Source organism: Anser cygnoides, chromosome 6 (genome assembly GCF_040182565.1).
Source record: "Anser cygnoides isolate HZ-2024a breed goose chromosome 6, Taihu_goose_T2T_genome, whole genome shotgun sequence".
Taxonomy (NCBI): domain Eukaryota; kingdom Metazoa; phylum Chordata; class Aves; order Anseriformes; family Anatidae; genus Anser; species Anser cygnoides.
Window position 1 is genome coordinate 36759611 of NC_089878.1, and position 25016 is coordinate 36784626.

The 25016-nt window shown below is 33.8% G+C and overlaps 1 protein-coding gene across 11 annotated transcripts in view; it reads right to left on the reverse strand.

The window, feature by feature from the left end:
* The window catches only part of LRP1B (LDL receptor related protein 1B), a 681046-nt gene that overhangs the window by 88693 nt on the left and 567337 nt on the right, over positions 1-25016 (reverse strand). For 9 of the 11 annotated variants that reach the window (XR_010832147.1, XR_007162924.2, XM_048062803.2 and 6 more), the window contains 7 exons: positions 24069-24252; positions 22120-22205; positions 18382-18507; positions 16241-16422; positions 14601-14800; positions 1899-2087; positions 965-1113 (listed from right to left, as the gene is read on the reverse strand). Coding sequence is in view for 9 of the 11 variants with exons in the window: in XM_048062803.2 (XP_047918760.2) it covers positions 965-1113; positions 1899-2087; positions 14601-14800; positions 16241-16422; positions 18382-18507; positions 22120-22205; positions 24069-24252 (1116 nt within the window). In the remaining 2 variants the exon portion in view is untranslated. The remainder of the gene's footprint in view (positions 1-964; positions 1114-1898; positions 2088-14600; positions 14801-16240; positions 16423-18381; positions 18508-22119; positions 22206-24068; positions 24253-25016) is intronic. The other 2 variants (XM_048062804.2, XM_048062799.2) reach the window with 1 other exon arrangement.

A 25016-nucleotide genomic window follows, 5' to 3' on the forward strand; every position in this document is an offset into this window, starting at 1 on the left:
TGACAGACAGAAAATCTAAACATAAAAGATGCAGTGAACAAAGTAAAACCACAGAAAGCACTGCATTATGGTAACAGAGGAAGACACTGGGAAGGAATCTTAACAATATTACTTGAATCAACTTGTACATCATTATAAAATGACGACGATAAATTGAAGATGACCGCTATTCCTTCAAAATGAAGAGTAAAACCCTTTCGTTACTGAATATGGACAAAATGCATCATGATATGTAATGTTGTAAGGTCATTAGCATACATATAATGAAACTCAACTACTAGAAAAATTAAAGCTTTTAAAGGCCATATGTACTATTACAATCAACCAAACTAATTGAGTAGAACAGTCCAAAACCTTTTATCAAACTGGTTCTCTTGTAAGAAATAAATCAGTATGTTCCAGTTAATCTAACTTAAATCTTAAGAAAATTAATTTATTTCAAGTCATAGGGAATCCATCTCCCATAAATAATTCAATGTTTTAATTGATACAATTTTTAAGTAATTGTGTATTTTACCATTTTTATCTACCTAACTGGACAGCTCAGTCCCATCCTTTCCTTGTATCTTGTATTTGTGTAAAGTTTGTTCATGCAAGAATACCCTCAAACCATTTTGTCATTTTATCGTTCATGTTTTATATATATATATTTTTTTCAAAGCAATGTTTATGGGTTTAGTAGCTGTATTTGCTCTAATGACTGGAGGAAACATCCACATTTGACAGGGAGCAAGTTCTGTGCTCTCTGGGGGGGGGGGGGGGGGGGGGGGAAGGGCATTTGAAAGTAAGTCTATTTTCAACTAATAATCTTGAAGATTAAGCACTTTAAATGTGTCCATGAGTTTCCTAGTCTTCAGGTGCTTTGACTGCTGCTTCCATATTTCATGGACACCAACCTTCGTTATTTAAAAGCAGGTGAAAACACAGTAAAATGCAACTCTTCTCTACATACATATACACTTACCTGACTGGCAGTGCAGTTCGATAAACATGTCTTGTTATCTGCAGCAAGGTAAAAGTTAGTGGGACAGGCACAAGTATGCATCTTGTCAGGGGCTAGAAGGCATAAATGACTGCAGCCACCATTGTTTAGTGTGCACAGATGTTTAGACACTGTGGACAGAATTGGAAAGTTGTATCAGAGACTATTATTTCAGTTTATTTCAGAGTATCTGCTTTATAGAGGAAAAATGTATTACACACTTTATTTTTACAAAGGAATGTTTCATATCAAAATCCTTTTCCTTTTGCCTTTAAGCTATTCTTCTTTTTTTGTATGGAACAATTAGTTATTACTAAGGATATACATTCAATTAAAAAAATGATAAAAAGAAAAAAAACTCACATATATATATATATATATATAATGAGACAAAAAATTAGCTAATCTAGATCAAGTACCAAATTGTATTCAGCCAGAATTCAAACACATGGACATCAGGAAACGAGACACAATCATAATGCCTATATTTTCTGACCTTTTCTCAGTACAGCAGGTTTCTAAACAACAGCATTGTTCTGCATTATTAACACTCTCACACTTTTGCAATAATAACGCTAAATTTCTTCATAACATAATGCTCTGATCTTGGTAACTGTTAGCTTGAACTCTAACGTAATTTAACCATCGTGTACTTCCAGTCATTAACTATAAAGCTCTTTGGGTATTTAATCACTGAACGAGACCTATCACATTCATTTAATACTAGATATACTCACAACATTAATCACATATCTATATTTTAAAAACTATTGAAACTTTTGAAAATTTATGAAATTCAAAATAAAACAAATAAAAAATAAATCATTGCTGATAAATAATCTTCAATTAATTCAGTGACTGGCTACTTACTAAGTAAACACATGTACATGCTGCATGGAAAACATAGAATAATTACCATCAGGTTGTCTATAAGAATGATACACCTGGATGTCTGTTATGGTGTGCCAGGAATTAATCAGTGACAGTCTGTCTAATCCAGAGGTTTTGTGGGCACGGCTGAGTGATTTGGTTTTCCCGTCTGTCCAGTAGATGTAGTCTTCAAACAATGTTAGTGCAATCACCCCTGGAATATCTTGATTAGGGACTGTAAGAAGAGATGCTAAGATTAATGCTCACTCTTGGAAGACTGCCAGCTAAAATATTCCATACTGAATGGGTTGACAGATACAACTGCTATATAATGTCTTGAGAATAATTATCATGACAATATGTCAAGCCTAAAGGGTTCTTTATTACCAGTTACGAGAAAGATGGATGAGGTATGTGAGCTCTGCTTGCTTGGAATTAGTTGGCCCAATCAGTGTTAAGGAAATGAAAGAATTCCAGTCAACAAAAATCACCTCCAGATTCTAAACCAATCACATGTTAAGTTGTAAAGTCATACGTAACATAATTATCACTTAACCTAATTTTTACAGAAGGCCAGTATTCATTTGCTGTCTTCGGAGAATAAAAGTTATTAGAAAACACCCAAAATACAAAGCATACATCCCCAGATGCATTGTATTTAACACAATTTAAGGCAATTATTATTATTTCATTTTGGCAAAATATGCTGACAAGTGAGACAGGGGGAAAAAACATTTTATTAAATTAAACATAACAGTAAGAGGGCATATTGTTTATTCCTAGCATAACCAACCATACAGTAAAAAAAAAAAAAAGACACAAAGTAATAGCACCCTATTGTTATAATATCACAAAATTATAAGTCAACATCACTTAAAAAAGGATGAAAGAACAAAAGGGAGAAAAAAGCTTTGGAATGTTTTTTATCCTACTGTATGCTTGGACTATTTGTTCTTGGTAAACACACAAAAAAAAAGGTAGAATTCAGCTTATTTATAAACTGTATGTAACTGTAATCATAAATGTCACAGGAAACATCTAACCACAATGTTCAATTTGTGTATTATAGTCTTTTATCACCGAATCACTCTACTACTGATAGAGCTAAAAAGGCAAATTATAGAAGTTGAGTCGGTCATTTTAAGCAATATATTCTTAACATGTTTACCTTGTTTTCTTAGATGACTAAAGCTTCATCTTTCTACCTGGAATGTGCTCAAATAAGTTTGGCAAATCCTGAAGTCTCACTGTAAGTCTCACTTACATAGTTCACTGACAACTGATGACCAATACTTGTATATGGAATAAGAATTTAGCAAATGTACTTTTGTGTACAACAGTCTTTCCTATACAGTGAATGCCAGCTTAGAGTATGCTGCCTTCTGGTCCTGAAAACCTTGCTTTTTAGACCTGAAATTATTTTCCTTTCTTGTATGTTTGCACATTCCATAACCATCATACTGAAGCAATGATACTCTTATAAAGTATCATTGTTATAAAGCTTCATAACATTTCTGAGAAATTAGTCAAATTGCATTCATATAAAAATATCACAATTTTGGCACGTATTACATACACAGCTTTGGCATGGTTCTCTATATAGTACAGTGTCCCCAAGAAAAGCTCTTATTATTTCCCTTATTTGTAAAAATCACATTGTGAAAACGGTGTCTACAAAATGGAAGTGAGTCACTCTCCATGTTGACTGTTGCTATCCCATTTGTCTTAGCAATGAAGGAAAGAATTCTTGAAGAACCGTTATTTTCAGCTTTACCACCAAAGCAACAAGACAAGTCAAAGAAAGGAAGAACATAGAAACTATAAGCACAGGTATTTCCATCATACTGGTTATTTTCCTCAGGGTGACATTTTGTAACCAATGGACTGATCAAAATACATTGCAAGAAAAACATCCAAGACTCAGGAAAACTCCAAGAGGTACAGTAGGGTTTGTCTGTCCACTGGAAAACTCATAAGCATTATTATCTAATTGTATCAATTACTTGCACATTAATTTTACCCTGACTCTGCTCTGGTGTGAATTAAGTAATTCACTCTGTGGGGAAAATAAGCTGAAGGCTAGACAACAATACACAGCCTCACCCTAGATTTAGTACAGTGTGTGGGAGAATCTCCAGTACTGAAAACATTGGAGTGACCTACATAACCCTACATCTAGGCACAACAGAGACTAAGCAGTCAAATGCTAGTCATTACTATTTTTCTAATGTTCTTTCACTTAACATAAGATTTTTTCCACTTAAGATTTTCCTTGAATCTTCTTGAGAGATTCTTCAAGCTTTGCACACACCTTTAATAATGCTGAGATCAGCTTAATACTGTTCCAGAAAAGGTATGCATCACTAATTTTAAATAAAAAAGTGAATGATCTATAAAATGCCTTAGCATAATTATTAATTGGGAATACTAATTACCATATCCTATTCTTACAGACAGATTACTGTAATTAATTAAGGAAGCATAGAATTTACACATTCATGTCACGTGGAATAAGGAAATTACAATTCTGAAATATGAGTTAATTAAACTCTGTGTACACACATGCTATATGGAAGAAACATCTTTTGGTTTGAATCACTACACAGTATTTCAGCAGATCCCTGAAGAACTGGACCACTCTGTGGCCACTCCCCTCATGTAGTTAATTCATTAAATGTAAGTCATTCAACTGTGTTATTACTGTGGTATTACCTTTACCATGGGATTTTGAGTACATCTGGGCACAATCCATCGTGCCATCTTTATATGACTTAGTTAAGGAAATAAACTTAGACTTAGGTACAATATACTCAGCATTTTTCAAATTTTATGTATGTTTTTATTCAATATTTATTTACTCAATATTTATTTATTGAATAGCATTTGCTATTGAAAGTTTTCTTATAGCCTCTGAGTCATATGGTTGTGTCACTGCAAAAAAAACTAAAAGACAAGCAGGAAACTTAGGTTCATCTGCTAAACTGCAGAAAATTCCCCGCTGATCTTAAAGGATAGTTTCTAATGAGAAATGCAGACCAGATTGACAGAAGAAGCTGGAAGGAACTGCAGAAAGAGAAGCCGGTACTTGTAAAACACTGGACTGTAAAACCCTGAAGCTATTCACAAAGCCATTTATCTTACTTTTATTTGAGTTCTGAAAACATCTTTTCATATAAATTATGACCCTTTCTGTTACTTTTGACATTAAATTAAAGATGTCAAAGATACCACTCCAGCCTTTCTAAATTAAAAAAAAAAAAAAAAAAAAAAAAAAGTGATGTTGCCTTTGTCTGTATTCTCTTATTCTGATCACAGTTAGGATTAAAATCAGAACAAATGGGCATGTAAAAGCTTTAACGCACATAAAGAGGATTTACTTGAGACAATTATCTTGATTTGGTCTTCTGTAATACTCCCCACTAATGAAAGATACCTGTAGCATTCATCCTCTCTTTGGCCATCCAGTAATTATAAATAAACATCATATCCTGAGTACAGATATATGAGCAGATGCTTACTTTCCTTTCTACGTATATCTGTGGGTTGTCATAATGACACACAATCCATTCAGAAATCCGAGTACACAATTCATCTTAGCTTCAATGGATTATGAATCAGAATCCAGATGAAAATTCATATTCATGATCTAAAAAATATTCAGGAGAATAACATACTGTTTCAATTCTCTTATCATGCCTTATTAATAGGGAAGCTAAGTAAAATGTGTAGTGTAAGATGCTAACTACTACAGTTAGAGCACTGCATTTCAGAAAACGACTGATGCAAGTAGATTTTTCCTTGACCTTTTCCTAAAAATAATTCTGTAAGCACCACGTTTAGAAACTTGTCTTTCATAAAATATCTTAAAATCAAAACCAGAATAGACAATATGATGTAGCAGGTATTATATAATCTATTTATGTTCTTTAAAAGAAACATGATGCAGTGTCACAGTGTATCTGTTTCTAAAAACTGGATTTTGCACATAGGTCAAAAGACGAAACTGTCAGGGGCTTAATCACTCTCATGTTAGGGTTGTATTTTGCTGCTGCTATTTCTGACCTCTACATTTTCCAGAATAACTAATCATGAAATAAGAATGGATGCTGCATCCAATCAACAATGAAGCAATGTGAGTCTCTTGAGAGTAGTTCAGTTTAAATATTTGACATGTAGGGTGAGAAACTGAAGCCCCCACAAAACAAAGCACCTTCTTTTCATCAATGCTGCTAAATGAGTACACATTCATATCAGCCACTTATCGTGGAAGCTTTCTCTTTGAGAAGAACTGCTTTTCCAACTGAGTATAGAGCCAAGCTCATACATTTTAATGAAGGAACTTAGAAATGATTCTGTACGTAAAGGGACCCACAAGTTCACTCCTGAGCTCAGCTACACCTGCACGTAGGAGGCATACAGGATAGCAGGACCATTCCATGGGAACCATGTGGCCAAGCATATACACACTGAACCCTAAAGCCATGAAAGGAGTGATGGCATGATGATTTCGACTGCTGAGCAGGAAGTCGTCCTAGCCAAATACTGATCTAAAGGAAATAATGAAACAGTACTATAAACAACTCATTTGGTCTGAGAATTTTTTAACCCTTGAGTGACTTCATAATTTTAACGGGTTTCTCAGTTAAAGTCAAGATTTCATGAAGTGATGTTCAATAGAAACTTGATCAAAGTCAGGACCTTGCATCATTTATGGCTCTAAAAGACCTAAGTTTTATGACTATGAAGCTTGGAGAAGTTACAAAAATAAATAATAATAATAATAATAATAAAAACACAGGGAAGCAACGAAAGGACTATTTTATTTAACATAATATGTCAACATGTTAAATAAAATAGTACAAACAAATGTAAATAAATATATATATATAAAGTAAAATACATAGAAAGTAAATACAGTATCAATGGATGGAATTATATAAATTTTATTCCAAGCTGATCGTAAAAAGCAATGTATTTTCTTTCAGTTGGTACATCCGTAAAGACTGAGGAAAGATTTTATTAAAAAAAAAAAAGCACACAAAAAAAACCCACAGATATTTAATGGCAGTTGATTCTGATTTCTTTCACTGCTTGAGGAACAGTACTATCATAGTTCTATCATATCCCAAGCCAGGGGGGTTGGAACTAGATGATCCTTAAGGTCCCTTCCAAACCAAACCATCCTATGATTCCACAGCTGAATATTACTTTGCTTCATTCCTTCATTGTTTGATATATTATAAATAATGGAACATCAGAACTGTTGACACCAAATAAATAGGTTATAAAATCTACAGTTTGTATCAACTGTGAATGACAATAAAATGTGATATAATTTTTATGTCATATTTTTTGATGCAACAGTAAAATAGTCCCTCATGTTTGTTCTTTGCCTCTGGGGACATCAGCATTCCAAGTTTTCCAAAATCTGAGGCAGTGACAACTGTTGATTTATCATAAATGTATGTAGTTGAAGAAACATGCACTGTCTTTTTTCAGTCTCTTAATTCCAGAAAAGTTCAGTTACGTTACTGTTCTACCTCTTCATAAATGGCATACATTATTTACATGTTGCAATACTAATTACAAGTCTCAGAGCGTACATTACGGAGTGAACTATACTTGTAAACAGGAGAGCAAGACTAATTGCCCTCCTTTCTTTAGCAAGCACTGTGAAGATGGACTACTTTCTGCATAATCAAAGTAAAACCAGGTCAGAGTCATAACAGGTAAGTACCACCACCTTCCCTGTATCACCTATTTTAAAACATTTAATCAAGGTGTCTACTTGCCAGCCCATCAGTACAAAAGTAATACACTCTGTTATGCACAACTTCTTTAACAACTGAGGGACGAAAAACACAGAATGCGAAATCACCACTCTAAGTCATTTGGGAGGAAAACTGCAAATGAAATTTGTTTTTGATTCTTTTTCCTACCACAGCCTTGCTCCGTATTACAGATGGGTGATTCCCTTGCAATCCCTTCCTTTTCTAACAGGCCTTCTGCTGCTCTTCTCTACAAGGGTTTGATCTTATACAGAAATAATGAATTCTCTCGCAGTGGGAGAAGATGCTAATCTCAGGTAGTGCTTAACCAAACAGGAAAAAAACAAAACAAAACAAAACAAAACGATGAGAAATTTCATCAGGAAGTGAAGCCAGTAAAGAGAAGGAATGCACAGGCCTATCAGAAAGCTGGAGGAAACTGGAAGAAGAAATATAGGTAGGTAGTAAAAGAGAGAAAAAAAAAAAAAAGGGAGGTTTGCAACACATCGGAAGCGGTGGGGAAAAAGAAATGATTAAAAACTTGAACACAAATACAAACGATAATAGATAACATAATAGAGAGAAAGAGCTGCATGAACTTAAGGGAAGAAGAGACACATAACTCCACAAGAGGCTACACGATTCTGCAGATGTTAGAATCGCGTAATCGACTTAAAATGTCTTCCTCTTACATATTACACTAGTTTTGATTCAAGAATATAAATTAATATGCTCTATGTCATATCTGTGATAAAAATGTCTACTTTTTCTTGTTTGAACAATGTTTCCTTCTATTTTCTGAGTACCCATAAGCATAGAAAGCATACATTTGACTTCAGGGGTGAAAATAACGTTATCCAGGATGTTTTAACTACAAACTTCAATCACTATACTGAAGAAGCCATACAGAAGAAGTGAACATCAAATTATTTCCAAAAGTAAAAGCAAATACTTTACTAACTAAAATGAACAAAAAATGTCTCACTGCCAGCTGGTAAAATCATTCTATAATCACTATTACTATACGGACATTTTCTGTTAAAAAAGAAACCTGTCAAAGTCACTGAGCAGGAAAAAAAATAAAAATAAAATAAAAATATAGGATATATAGATTAATTCTAGTAATTGAAATCGTTTCACAGATACATATATCCAAATGCATTTTTAGAATGATATTACTGATATTTTTACTAACAACATGCACATGCACACATACTCTTTTTTATAAATATAATATATACATCACACAAGCATGCTGGATAAGTATGGAAGATCCACGTACTGGCACTAAATGGTAGTATGCCTTGCCAGTCAAAAATCAATTGTCAGGTGTCCCAAAACTACTATCAGAAAAGAAGCAGGAAATCTGGACAGAAACAAATTCAAACATCTTAAGATACAAATGTATCAGTGGCATTAAGGCTGACTATTAAGTATGACTTATAATGATACCATGAGCAGAGACTAATAAATTTTCAAAAATCAGCTTATAAAATCAGTTGATCAAATCTAGGACTGAAATATTGTACCGTCCAACTTTAAAAGGTTTTATTGCTTTTTTGATTTAGATGTGAGCAGTTATTTACATGCCACTGCTACCCTTTAGTAGTAAAGTACAGAGTAGTATGCTATCACAATAGTGCTTAAATCATTCTCAAATACATACTAGTCACAATTAGAGCAGAAAGACACATAATGTGCTAATGAGTTTCAATTTTCAGATTTATAGAAACCACTTATGTGCCTACCGCTCTCAACACCTGGAGACACATGTATCGCTGCAGTTTCGATATTCATCCCCACTCTGCCTCTCAAGCTGTTCCTTCCATCACCTTTGCTTCCCCCATGCTCCTGCCCAGATTCTCCCCTGCCGTCATCTAACTTTGAGTACACAAACTGCTAAGCCCCTTTTGTTTATCTCATTTATCTTCTACCACATGTAAATGAGCTATTCAACATTCTTCACCTTTCTTCATTGAGAACAGATGGCTGCCTCCCCTTTTTGATTGCTTTGATATCAACAAGGAGAGACACCGTGACATAAGAAAAACTGAGTTTTCTGTTCTCTGTTCTAGTTGCTTTCTGACAGCGGTATCTGCATGGAAATTAATGCCAATCCCTTAAAATTTGTGATGCAGTATGTCCAGCACATATGGAAGCTTCACTGACTTCACCAGTAAATGTCCATTAAGATTTTAATGAGTATGTAGAAGAAGTATTTTCAGAGGCTTATAATCTAATGAAATTTTGGCATATTATCACAGGAACAACAGAAGATATAGAAACCAACCCATTGGCAATCTTCGTAACGTGGGCTCCATAAACCAGAGACTGGAACCTTAGAGTAAGATAACTGTGCGAAGTGACTTTAATGTAGGAGAACCTATATATTTTTCCTGAATATTATCCTTTGACAGAGATAGAACACAATACAATAAAATACTCAGATTTAGGAAGACATATGAATTGGAGATTTTTATCTGAACAATTATGAAAACTATGACTCTAGAACCTAATAGTAGAGGTCAAGCAATTATTATGAGTTTGTGCTAACAACAGATGCAGCTAACACCAGATGTGGTTATAACAAACAATTCCACAGATGCCATGAAAGCTGGAAGAAAACTTTTCCAATATCAGAACTACAGTTTGTCTGCTGTTAAAAATTTTCTTTCCACACTTTTCTAATTTTTCATCTATTTAAACTGCAGTTTAAATCTGAAAGGAATTGATTTCTGTAATCTGTTAGGACAACTCCATAAACAAATGGATTTACACTGCTATAATACTCAGGTGGCAGAGTTTAAACTTAGACACAAATGTTCTATTTCTACCTACAAAGCCCCTGAAATTAGTAATTCTTGAAATTACAAATGCTAAAAATTAAAAAAAAAAAGGTTAGCATCCCCCAAAACTTTTTACTTGATACTGTAAAACTTGCACATACTTAGAACAATTTTAAAGTTTGTAAACACTCAGGCTCAGGTAGAAACCAATTTTGAAGACAAGGGTTTTTCAATTTAAGATAATATAGAAAAGTTTCTGTCTGATAACTATATTACAGCTAACAAAGTAATTTCCAAATACACAGTTCATCTAAAGGCTTAGCACATTTTCATTGCTTCATGTCCATGCCCCTGTAAGATGAAGCAATGAAGTGCTCTAAAAACTTTTGTTTTTAGAGTGTAAAATATCAAAGAATTTGGCACAGTTAAATTCTAATCTTAGCCCAGAGGAGTTTCTGTACTTCCTAAACTGGACTATCAGATTCCATTTTTGTATTTTCAAATTCTCATCATCAAAGAGTGAAATGGGAAAACGGTAGGTACTCTGAAGGATAGGAGGAAGGATTGCTTGTGTGAGGCAATCTGATAGCTAGGGAACTGCAAAGCTTGCGTATCCTCTGGGCAATGGGAACCAAAAGCAGCTGTTAAGTCTGACAAATTCTTATTTTTTTTATTTTTTTTTTAAAGCTCATAGAAGTAAACCAGCTTAGTGCTTAGCCAGATTAGTGCCTCAATGCTTGCTTAATCATTTACTGTGCATAACATTTGTGAATGCTGTAGTGCTAAATTGGCTAAGCTCTAAAGACAGTTTACATAATCACACATTAAACTTCAAATAGATAAGCAAGGTCATTGCTGCCCCTAGCGCCAAGAAGAGCTCCCAAGTAGGGTAAGATTTCTGGCCTAGTTAGCATGTTTTCAAAGTTCTTACTAGGACTCTTGACAGTTATAAAAGCCCCCTTTTCTGTTGAAATGCTGAGGAATTTTACAAGAGGAAAGCAGCAGATGTTCTCTTTTCCCAAAAAATCTTTAAGACTCTTAAGAAAGAAATAAAAATACTTGTTGTAAAAAGTGTTACCATTATGATCTACATTTCCAAAATACACAAAAACTGCAGTTGCATGCAAAAACAGTCGTTAGTTTAATAGACACGGTGTCAAAAATTAGCCCCAAATTGTTCAATTTCTGTAAGTTTCTAGCACAGACTTTGCAGTTTTCTGTGTTCTATCTCATACAAAAAATATCTCTTTATGATGTATATTCAGATCTATCCATTCTAACATCAGACTTATTTGGTGGATATTGTGAAGTCTCTCTGTCATTTTCTGATACTTTTCATACCAGGTCATTTAAGATTCAAAAAACATCTTTTCAGAAAAAAACTCAGAGCAAACTAGCTCTATCCTCAAAGGTCAGAGAAACAGGTGAAAAAATACTTAGCTTACGCTACTTAACTCACAACAGCTAGCACTTCAGATTGCATTGCTCACATGATTCCCATTTAGACTTTATCTGCTGCGTGAGTATGTATTTTATGCTCACCATCTGTGCCTTTATCCTTCTACATATGAAAATACAAAGGACAGAGTAAGCTCAAGCATCCATTAGTTAACTTTGACAATAAAAAGTGTCTCAGAATGACAGAGGAAAAATAGACCATGAAATCCATGTGAACAATACATCTTCAAGAAATATAGTTATCACAAGCTATGAAACAGATCTTTCTTATTTAAGTGCTCATTGACAGAGATTGCAGTTTCTTGTATCAAAAAGCTAGAAGCGATCACTAAGTTTTGTTTCCTCTAAATCCCAACCGCTGAACTTCCCCAGGTTTCCCTTATTAGGGCAATTCATTTGCAATGGTTAAATGTTATTTTCCAGAAATGTTTCTTGTCTTGTGCTGAAACATGAAGACATGAAAAATTGATTTGAAAGTTTGTTCTAAGAGAAGCAGGAAAAATATTCTGATTAAATACAAATCGATCATTATGAAGTAGCTCTACAAAATTCTCAAAGCACCTTTTAGAACATCTACAGGCATGTTTGATCTACTTCAGATGCCAAGGATTCTATCCCTTATTTGTTAAATACACAGAAACTTTTGTACAACTTGGTTTGATAATTGTATTTTGCGAGAAGCACCTGATAACAGAAAGTGACAAACAGTATTAGCTAATGAGAAAATCTTCCTCTCACATAATTTAAATACTTCAGGATCTTCCTGAAGCAAAAGTTTTTTCTCGCTTGAATCTCTTACATGTCATCTGTAAGAACCATGTCCTTAAAAGTATTGTAACAGGTTTACATAAAGTCACAACCACTTATGCAGTTTGCCTCAGACATTTAATTGTTACCAAATTTTTATGAATTTTCATTCCAAAATCATCATAGTAAAACTTACAGGCCTAACAGCCTACAGAATGTCCAGTAATGCTTGATTCCTAACACTTTCACTGTAATACTTATGGAGTCAGACATGCTCCTTAAGTTATGAATGCATTCAGCTGTCTAAAACTGGCGGCAGTGTTGTTAGCAGGGAAGCTGCTCTGTACTGCTACCAGCTATGGCTTTGTGACAAATTGCTTCTCCAGATTCATGTTATCTTCTGGGGGAGTGATCAACTCTGTGAATATAAAAGCAGTTGAAGGTGATTCCACCCACTCAAGCAACAGAAACCTGTAGGCTGGAGACCAAGGCAAAGGACACCAAAGACAGTGAAACTGGAATTTTGCAGGTATCTTCTCAACTGTACTGGTATGAGGACATTTTCTGAGACAGAAGAAAAAAATCTAAAACATTCAGACTGAAAGAGAAAACTGAAAAAGATTTGACCACTGCATTTGGGTGTGGACTAAGAAAGAAACATTTCCACCATTTCCTTCTTTCCCTTGAAAGATCCAGAAAGAGGAGTAAGAGGATAATTGTATGGAAACTAAATAGCAGGATAGCAGAATGTGGAACAACATTAAGAAGAGTATGGAGCCTTGCTTAACCTGTCAGAAAAATAGACTGTCAGCAGGAATTCAGCCTGCAGACAGGATATGTCTGAGCAACTACTGCTTGGCTGAGCAGGTTAGGACCATTAAACTGTCCTGTGCTCACTACAAAAAACATGGAAGTTAATTCTGAGATTAATGGGAATGTTTACAGCTCTCATAGCTATTGCTGTAGTCTCCCCAGTTCAGCATTTCAAAAACTGTTCATTATCTATTTATAACTTACTCTTCTTGAACACAAGAGCTAGAAAACATTTTTTCTATTTTTCCTTTCAGAACAAAGCTCCAATCTGGAAATAAAGTACTCATTTCATGAGCTCTGGTTCAGAGAAATCCTAGAGGCACTCAGTATGAGATAAAAGCCCCCAAAAGCCCAAATACACAAGTTTTACCAGGATAACAGCAGTTCTGAAGTTTGGGTAAAGCTTGTGGAAGGAAGCTCAAGTAACAGTGTTTCATCTTAGCAGAAAAAAAATAACCAAAACCAAAAACAATTTCATATATTTCAATTAAAGTTTAAGATTATACCATAATTATACCATTTGGAATATGAGAAGTACTCATCACAGTGTAAAACTTTTTTTTAAAACACTTTATAGATAAAAGACTAGCTTTCTAATCATCTGTTAGGTGAGAAGCAGAACACAGGGATAAAAATTAGTTAATTACATAAGTATTTCAAAAGTTATTATTTTATCCATCTACCAAGAAAGCCCCAAATTACATTTGTAATACTAGTCTGCTTACTGACTCATGCTGAGCAGACTAATGGGCTTTCCAGACCTTCTCAGGCTGCTTTTAGCCACATTGTAACACATGGCACACAGGACATATTCCTTCCACTTTTAATAGTCAAGTTTCTCTGGCTTTATAACTTGGTCAAGTATATACTACAGCACAGAATTGACAGGGCAGCCTTTGATTGCTGAGTCTGTTCCTAGAGTTTTTGTTTTCATTTGACATTTTTTCCATGGGCAAGTTTAAAATGTGGAATGCATGTTTAAAAATGATTCATATTCACAATAGATAAGGAATATGAAAAGCAGCTTTTAAAATGTTGATAAAAAGGAAAAAGTGCATCAAAATAAAGTTGCAAAAATGTTTTAAAGTACTGTTTTCACATGATTCTAAGTAATATACAAAACGTTTCAGTTTTAAAATTACCAAAAAAAAAAAAGTAATTAGCTGTTTGACCAACCTTTATGTCTATGAGATCCATCCATGTCAGAAAACTCGATGTGATTTTCATCAGCCCAATACAGTCTGTGGTTGACATAATCTATTGTAAGAGCCATAGGTCTAGATATCTGTGTTTCTATGACAACTGTTTGACTGGAGCCATCCATACCAACACGGCCAATGTGAGGATACTCACAGCAATCAATCCAGTACAAATATCTAAAAACAAAATACAACAGCTGCTTGGTGATGAAAACAGAAAAAAAAAAAAATGTAATTAATTTAGTTGACGTCGAAAATATATTGGTAGTCGTTAGTCATTCCATGATGTTTCCACTTTCCAGGTAGCTTTTTTAAAATTATTTTTTAATTCATAGAACTAGGTTAATTTTCTGAACAACAGTTTTATGTAAAATATTATAATATTTTACAATTTTATTATATTATAGAATCATTTATGTTGGAAAAGACCTCTAACGTCATCAAGTCTTAGTTGACCATCACCATCAACTGTTAACCTAGCACTGCCAAGTCTACCACTTGACCATGTTCCTAAGTACCACATCTACACATCTTTTGGCTACCTCCAGGGATGGTGACTCAACTACTTCCCTGGACAGCCTTTTCCAATGCTTCACAACCCTTTCAGTGAAGAATTCTTTTCCTAATATCCAACCTAGACCTCCCCTGACACAACTTGATGCCATTTCCTCTTGTCCTATTGCTTATTGCTTGGGAGAAGAGACCCAAAACTGTCTCTGTAACTGTTAAGAAAAATGTCTCCTGTCCCTATAGCTCTCATACCAGTCAAGAAAGCAAAAATAGCGGTGATACTCAAAACTTCAATCAGAATGCCAGCACAGATTAATAAATAAATTATGCCAAGCAAAATTACTAATTACTGAAATTAGCAACTACATTCACCTTTTAACGAATTATTTAAATTAACTAGGCAGTTCACTGTTGTGAATCACTGAATCACTTACAACTGCAACATCACTGTTGTTGCAATAAATTTTTCAAGCCTATTGACCATTTTAAATTTTTAAGACCCCCTTAGCAATAAGTGAAGTTTATTATATATTTAAAGGCTTTTTTTCTAAAGTTATATGTGGACTACGAGTCTTCTCTCTAATCTTCCTTCCTCCCCCCAAAAGCCTGAACTGCTATCTCCTAGTACTGAATCAATCCAGTTATTAGGCTTTTGTTAAAATCAAAACCCTAATTTTATAACGCAAAAATAGGCAAAAGCTATCTTCCAGTTAAGAGGGTTCAAACATTTTCATTCTTCAATTCACATGCAAGGCCTATCAAAGAATGTCTTCCAATAAATTATAGCTGAATAACCCAACTTATTTGGAATCTAGCGAACACAGAAAAGAGTGACAACAAAACAGTTCACTTCAGTGAATAAATGAAACAAGCTGCAAGATTTATTTGTCTCTCATACAATATGAACCTTTTGTTATTCAGTATCCCATTCATTCATTAACAAATAAATATGATGATATAATTGTTGTTAATGCATTTTAGACTACTGATATCCAGTATAGCTAAAAGTCAGATAATAAAAAAATAATTAGTGCTTCTCTTCTGATTTTATAAAAAAATATAAAATTAAGATCAAATATTAATTACTGCAGAACTGTTTCTTCATACCCAGCTTGAGGATCCAAGGACAGATCTCTAGGAAACTTCACCCTTTTGCTCACAAGGACAGTAGGGTATAAGCCATTGAGTTTAGACACTTCAATAATTCTCTTTTCTGTATCAGACCAATATAGATTCTTCCCAATCCAATCAACAGCCAGTGCATTGGGAACAGCAGTATTGTGGACTACCTAGAAAAGCAAAAATTAACCATCTAAATACTGTGAGAAGGAATAAAAATTAAAGAATTAAATATATCTGAATACTGAGAGGTTGGATATATGGTACAGAGAAATACAATGTGAGAAAAACAGGTATTACTCCTTGTTAAACAATGACACTTCTGAAGTAATGACACCTTTGAAAGTAAAAACAATGTGACACCATTTCTTATAGTCAGTGAGAATGGAGAATAGCCTGATGTAGTAAACACCAAATTTCGAACTTCTTTACATTATGCACTAAATTTTAACAATTTTGTATCTTTTATTTTTCATCTTAAGTTTGTAATTTTCCTTTTGTCTTAATAAAAAATACATACTTTTTTTTCCCCTTTACTACTCTGTTTTTCATAGAACTGAGATGAAGCTTCTTTCTTGGTAACACACCCTAAAATATGTCTACTTGTTAGCTCACCACTTCTTCTCACACCACATTGGCGTATATTTCATTTTAATATCACACTAGTGTCATACATCATGACAGATACCATGAGGGCACATACCTTAGGCAAAAAGAAAAAGCTCACCTGGTTGCAAAGTAAATGCTGTGCTCTTATGGTCAATGTTCATTTCGTAGAAGGAAGAGGAACTTTCTAAGAATTAGTTCTATTTCAAAAAGACTACCTTACTGAGGAATAAACTAAGGGATGGAAGCAATTTAGTGCCATAATGGATAGACTATGATTCACTGACTTGGGATGTGTTATTCTCAAAATTTCTGATGACCTGAATAATTCTGAGACTTGAACAAATATCTCTAGACATACAAGACTACAAACCTCATCCTGACAGTATGACTCAATCTAGTCTGGCTGGGAATACTTCACGTTAAGTATTGTCTCAGGCTATATTTGAATATTCCCAATCATCACAAAATGAGAGTCCAACTTCATCTAAGCTTCAAAATTCTACTGCTAATTAGGTCTCTGTAACTAGAACTTAAGTAAAAAAAGATTAAAAATCACAGGGAGCAACATTGGAAAATATTTAAGATTTCTTAAGTACTAATAATGGATTTATTACCATAGTGAACATTCTAATTTATCGTCATCTTCACCACTAAAGGCATATGCACTCAAGTATAAACTTTACATGTAAACATTATAATGTACTACTGAATGTCTGATTTTAATTTAATTTACCATATGAAGACATTGAAAATCATTCAAGAGAAGAGATACTGTGAGATACTTTACCCTAATTTTATAGTTATGAATATGTAAAAACATCCTTTCAGGTTATTACGTTATTTACCACCTTATAAAATCTTTCTAAAATTAGATCAAGTTGTGCAACATTTTTTTCACGTGAATAGAATATTTTATTTCCTAGTACCTTAACATTGCCAGCTTCACTGTTTTATAAATGTGCGACTGCATCAAAGCTATGCAATGCAACATGGGACATTTCATGTACAAACAGACAGATCTGCAAACTTATATTTGGCTTAGTTACACTGTCTAGAAGCATCAACCAAAGTAACTAGTGTCTTTTCTGATGACTTTTCTTTCGAAGGATCACTTTAAACTTATTCCAGTCACAGAAATGACCAGTGTGACATTTAAAGTCTACAGACCAGCTGACTACAGCATTTTCCATAACTTCAGTATTTCAGTATACTTACACAGCTTACCAACTTAGACTTGTTTTTTCTTTGGCTTTCTGTAAACCCCACTGCACTAACAATTCAGTCAACTGTCAGTTAAGTCATACAGAATTTAGCTCATAAATACAATCCTCTTAGCCTTTAACTCTATTTCAGACAAGATCCAAATGCAATTAAATTTTACTATGACTTGCTACCTCATGCCATGTATGCGTATGCATATACCCAAACTTCTCAAGTTGGCTTACAACCATAAAGGAGAATTTTCCAAAATACTCCAAAAAAAAAAAATACATCTAGCAGTAACTTTATTAATCTACAACTACCTTGATGTCACTTCCATTCAAACACATTCTGTTTATCCTACTGCCATTTGGTCTGCTGGAATCAATCCAATAGATGAACTCTTCTCTATAGTCAAAGTCTATTGCAATCACATTATTTAGCCCCTAAAAAAGGAAAAAAACAAAAATAATAATAGTAAAAAAATCAAGCCAACTTATTCAAATAAGTTTGAATATAAAATATTTGATAGCATTCAGAATGCAAAATATACTGCATACAACAGTCATCAAAATGCTTCACTTTACTATTATTTTTGAGTACCTTTTTTGAGGTACTTTAGTTTTAAATAATCAGAAAAAGACAAAAATTATAACAGTAATAAGTATGGTGACAAATAACTATTGCACTTCAAAAATTCAGATGACGTGAAACTAAATGAAGTTGTGATATTCTTCATTTCTGATATTGAAATTAACGTTATCAGTAAATGTATTTATCTTTTGCTCAATCTTTTTGTTAATTACTACCTTTGGCATTACTCTAACAAACAAGAGGGAAAAACAAACAAACAAAAACCAATCTTGCAACAATTTTCACCAAATGTAAATGTTATAATGCCATCTCACAAAGGAATGGAAGTAAAATACTATCCTATCTTGTCAGCTCTCTGGAAAATGTAAAGATATTGATTTTGTAACAAACTCAGAAATAGCATAACATTTACTATCTTTAGTGGTTAGGTGGTTAGTTTTTACTATTTATATAAATGAATCAGGAATTAAAGACTGTGATGTTCAAAAAAGCATAAATTTTAATTCTTGAATAAGGTTTTCAATTCTCAGATGCACACACACACATATATAGCTAGTATATATATATATATATATATATATATATATATATATATAAAGTGTGAAAGTGAGAGATCCAGCAGGCATCTGGAAGTCTCCTATGGCTCCAATTACTATGCCAATATAACAAAAGAGAGTGGTGATCGGAGATGAGGTAATCCTATAGGTTGGAAACAGTAGTCATGTAATAATGGCTTTTCATCCCAAATAGAAGATAGGAAACAAAGGTTTTGCATTCAAATGATGGCCCTCATTTCCTTATCTGAGAACTGGAAAGCCTTGTCCCATAACCTGCTTAACATTCTACTTGTAGTGAATTCATGGTTATTCTTAATATTATACAGAGATGTTGTTATCAATCAATGATGGAGCAGCAGTAGTAAAAAGAACAGATGCAGTTTGCACTTTTAAAACCATAAGATCTTTTCATCAATTCTATTATCAGCCCAATGACCTTTTACTCTAAGGTATGTTGACAACCTCCCTCGTTAATGAAATTCATACTTGTAGAGGGAATGCTCTGGAATTGACAACTCTAAAATAAACAACTAAGAACAACAATATTTAATTGCCCTGAAAGTAATATGTGGCTTATCTGCAAACTACAGTGTAATAAGGTAGATCTATCTTTTGAGCAAAACTTAGAGGAAAGGAGTGATCAGGCAGCACAAACCATCAGTAAAGCCTGAAATGACACAGTGTTTCAAAAATCACATATCCATGCACACATAATTTTAGTAAAATCAGTTGCAATTCTGACACTTGTAATTGTGCTACAAAAAAAATAATCTGTCTCTTTTATTATTACTAGCAAACATGTACCTAAAGATAAAGCTGCACACCAAATTCTTAACAAAGGAGACCAAAGATGAATCATAAGACTATCAAAATGTATAACATTCTGGAAATCAACGTCAGCAATTTGTGAAAAGCTCTATACCTACATATTTTAAAACACTGAGTAAATTTCTTAAGTATGCAGGCTGATAAAAGAATTTGAATGCCTTCAAATCTTTTGTTTCAAGTGTTTTATTTTGGGTGAGTTTAGTTCCAATATTTATCAGAATATTAGCTGCATGTAAAATTGTTTCTGTATATTTGCAACAGAGTTCTCTGTCCAGACAATATCTCTTCCTGCTCTGCATATCACTTTGAAGTCCTCCTAGCATTATTCTTTTTCTTTTCTCTTCTATCCTGCTTTAAGAAGGAATGGTAAAACTTTTAGATGGCATCAGCTGCTTTAACCTCGCATCTCAAACCTGTGGTTTTATTTGTCTCTGTTACATGCAGCATACTGTATCCTAGTCCATAAGTTGTGGTCCCCTTGGTGCATCAATAAAAAAAATAAATACAGGTAAAATCACTAAAAAGGAGGAGGAAGATTCTACCTACTTTGGCTATGGAAACCCTACAGGTTTTAATGACTACGAGTGAAGGAAATGGAAGGCAAAGAATACAGATGAGATGTATTTTGAACAGTTGAACTTTTTATGTACATTTGAAAAGAAAATAACAATAAAGGAAAAAGCTGGCATGTAACAACTCAGAGAAGACTGAATGAACTCCTGCTTTCATCTCCTCTACTCTGAGTTTATATGAATAATTGTTAGAATGACAAAGCACAGATCAAATACACAGAGAAGGGAGGTTTTGCTCCTTTGCCAGAGCAGTTCTGGTATTTGCCTTCATCTGGCAGATGTCTAAGAAAGGGTTAGAGCTGATCCATCGTACCATTACAAGGACAAAAAGATGTCCTCATGAGGAAGACAGCTCACCTGTTCTGCTGGTATAGCTTCCTCTTTTGCTTTCAAATCTGGATGTTTTCAAAAATGCAATATTTATAGGATCAAAGGCCAGTAGCTTCAAAAGTTGAGATATATATTAGACTAATGAATTGATGTGATTCAGAAACCACAGATTGTCTTCAATGGCTGGAGCTACATTGTCCCTAATGTAGTGAAAAGGAGTCCATTAAATTCAAGACTAATAAAGCTCTGCGCCAATCTGTCAGCACCAAGCATAAAGAAATTTTACTGTTGCTCCCCTCTTTTCACAGGCTTCTAGTAATAGATATACCAGCAAAAGAGGAAAGGCAGTGAGATGTAAATGAGAGGCAGTCAGAAGGATTTCAGAAGAACACAGATTTTAACAAAATGTTTCCTATGCTTAAATAAATTAAAATGATTAATGTAAGATGGTTAATTTTGTAATTACTGTTGCGAAGACCTAAACACCTTTCTTGTGACATTAAGATGCACAGCTTACTGACACAAGAAGTCACAAAAAACCTGATGCTATTGACTGGCATAACTGATTTGGAACTCTAATCTGTGGTAAGTAACTACACTTAGGTGAAGCATAGAAGCAGAGCAGAAACTGCTAAAATGATAGCTCTGTACTTACTGGGCAACTTTCTATTTTTGTAGTTTTTTCAAAGACTTGTTTTGCTTTGTTTTGTTGTTTCCTGTCATAATAATTTAGAATAATTACACGAAAAAATCAGATTTAGCAAAAGATGCGTGTTCATGCATTGTAATGCTGCAAATATTGGAATCGAGTTTGTCTAAATTAAAAAAATAGATTTGGATTCTGACAGTAATTATCCCAAATAATACATGGCCAAATATATATGTATTTTTTAAAAAAAATAAAATATACAAATTGTTCAAAACATATTGCAGTGGAAGAGGATCACAAATAACATAAATTTTCGTACATCAGAATGACTGACAAAACAACTGCCTGAGCCTTAATCATCTCAATACTCAGGTAGTAAATTTAAAATATTAGCAAAACTGTGAAGGTACTGCAGTTGTTCTGTGGTGCATACAATGCCAATTGTAGAATGATATTTCTGTCAGTTGCACACTTTAAATAAAAATAAAAGTATCGAGTTAAACTTAGAGCATGGTACTATGATTATACCTGTTTCAACAAAGTGTAGTTGGATCCATCAGTGCTAATTTTTCTTATTTCATGATGATCAGCCAGAATTAAGAAAGGTTCCTCATCTAAACCCCGGGAGAAAGAATATATTAGACTAGCTTTTACGTTAATTTATGGAAAATCAGGAATACAATGCTGAAATACAGATGGTTTGAAAAATAAATGTTACATGCTCTGATCAATGTTATGGATGAAAGAAATATTTAAAACATTCAAATGTTCCAAGAAAGATCAATGATGCAGTATAAAAATGAACAAAGCAATCAATTAGTATATCTTCCAATGTAATTTAATTTTTTGCCTTTGGAATATGGGAACCATACTGTATTTTATGATAATTTAATGTCAGCAATTAAATTTGAAATATATTTCATACCATTTGTTTTAATTTGAACATTCACTTTCAAATTATCACTATTATTTTTTTTCTGTTGCAAACCAAATACATTTTGTCCATTACTTTTTGAGACCTCAATACTCTGTATATTTTAGATATAAAGAAACAGATATTTGGATAAATCTTGACTTTCTAATTCTGAATTTATGCCAAATTTGGCTTTTTAACCCCATTTTTCTAATTTATCAAATAGTATTCCTTCAGATTATGCCATCACTTTGAAACATCACTGACAAACACAATGGTTTTTTTTTTTTTTAAGTCTTTGTTTTCATTCTACTAACTGAGATTGATACACAAAAAAATAGTAATAATAGAAAATGTATTTATGATTTTTATCTACTGCTCATACATTCTGGGATCTAATGTGCCGTCAAGCCTACTCTGCTCTTGTACTAAATACTTTGCCCCACCTCACCTATATGGTTAACTTGTGAGACATTCTTCAGTTCTTCATGATCTGAGGCACTATCCTCAGCAAAGACTGTTAGTGGGTTGTGAAGAAAGGCTGCAATCTCTGTTCTGTTGTAAAGATCTCAAGGCAATTTATACAAGACACCAGCGTTATGCTGAATGTTTGCATGTTGGTAGCTCCTCTCAGCACAACCATCCTTGCCACACCTCACACAGCTTTGTCATCATCGCTTTTGAAGTCTGATTTATTACAACTCCAGTATACAACTGTCCAACAATGTGCTTCAGCTCCCCCTCTCATTTGAACACTCTATGAGTTCTGAATATATGAGTGGCTTTCAAGGCGTGAGATAGGAGTAAAGTAAAAATTTGATCCTGTATCTCTACCCTCCCCCGTGCTTTCGCTCATTACTCTTGGAAGCACCTGGACAAGAATTTTGAGGCAAACAGAGGTTCCAGTCTTCCTATCATTAAGAAAGAAAATAGACGGTTTTGATAAAACAACAACCAGCAACCAACCAATGAAACAAAAACTCTGCAATGCAGGAATCTCCTCAAGCCGAAGACTGCACTATGAACAAAATCCAGCATAAAGCAGTAATGGGGTTTTTGTTTCTTTTCTGTTAACATTTTGTTCTTCCTTTCACTGATCTAATGAATCCTACTGACTAAAATACGTAAAAATAACATCGAGGACATGGACAGAGGTGTGAGGAAATAATCAGTGTTCTTATATATCTTGAAATGTACTGTGTATTACAGATGAGAGTTGAGGATTTAATATGCCACAAGAATAATGGAATTTCTTTTGCAATTTGCAATTTCTGTTCTATTTTCCTGTTCCTCCTTTTCCCATGCACACGTTGAACATACTGGCAAGTCTGAGGGACTATTCACCAAAAATGATTTGAGTACAATACATACTAAAACCAGAACTTATTATCACATTCAGACATTGAATCACATTCCTACTGTTTGTTGAAGAAGTACTGTGCTTTGAAGTACCTGTTTATCTTGCTTAAAAGGGGAACAATAAAGACCTTGGAGTTAAGGAATGTCACAAATTATTTTGGATACAGCTGTGAATAAAAAAAAAAATAATAATAAATTGTGATACCTGAAAGGGATTTACAGCCATTTGGGTTATCAGGCTGTATTTCATACCCTTCTGCACACAAGCATTTGTAGGTTCCATATGTATTGATGCATTGCTGGCTACAGGGAAATCCAGATGAACATTCATCAATATCTATACATGTTTTGCCATCATCCTTCAGCTGGAATCCAGGCCAGCATTTGCACTGGGAAAAAAAGCACACAAATATATTCATTTTGAATTACTCGCTGACTCTGTTATCTTTTGAATGTGTTAGCATCATAAATTTCTTTATGTAGCCTCAGGTTTTTAAGTAAAATTCTAACTACACTGCTATTCATACTGTTAACAGGCACACATAACTACATTTCTTGTCAACTGATGGTGAGATCATAAATATAATTCCCTGCCAAATAGATATCTCCTTAGAATAAGTAATTATTCTTTCAACATTAACTGAAGCAGAAGTAAAATGCATCTTTTCAAAAATATGGAAAAAATCCATAAAATATAGAAATTTTCCCTAAAAATATGGGGAAAAAAAAACCAACATGAAAATAATGACACATGGCCCCCTTTTGAATTCCTTATTTTCAAATGCACATGGACTTTTTGGTAAGGTTGATTGATGGTTTTTAATGCTTTTTTCTTGAATATTGATAACATCCAGCATTCTGTGTAACGGATCCGGTAATGTGAATGAGAACTCTGAAGCCAATTTTTACTCGGGTCTGATGATCACTGCAGTAAACTGATTGCATGCAACATCAGTGATGCAAAACACAACTGGGTAGAAACAGGTGAGAATGGATGAGGAAGTTAATATCAAATGATTTGAATCGGAAAAAAGTTCTAAAGGCATCAAATATGTATCAGAAGAAATTGGTGGCCAAGTGAAGTGAGGACAAAAAGGAGAGTTTTTGAAACATACTAGGGAAAACGAATTATAGTATTAGACAACTATTATTT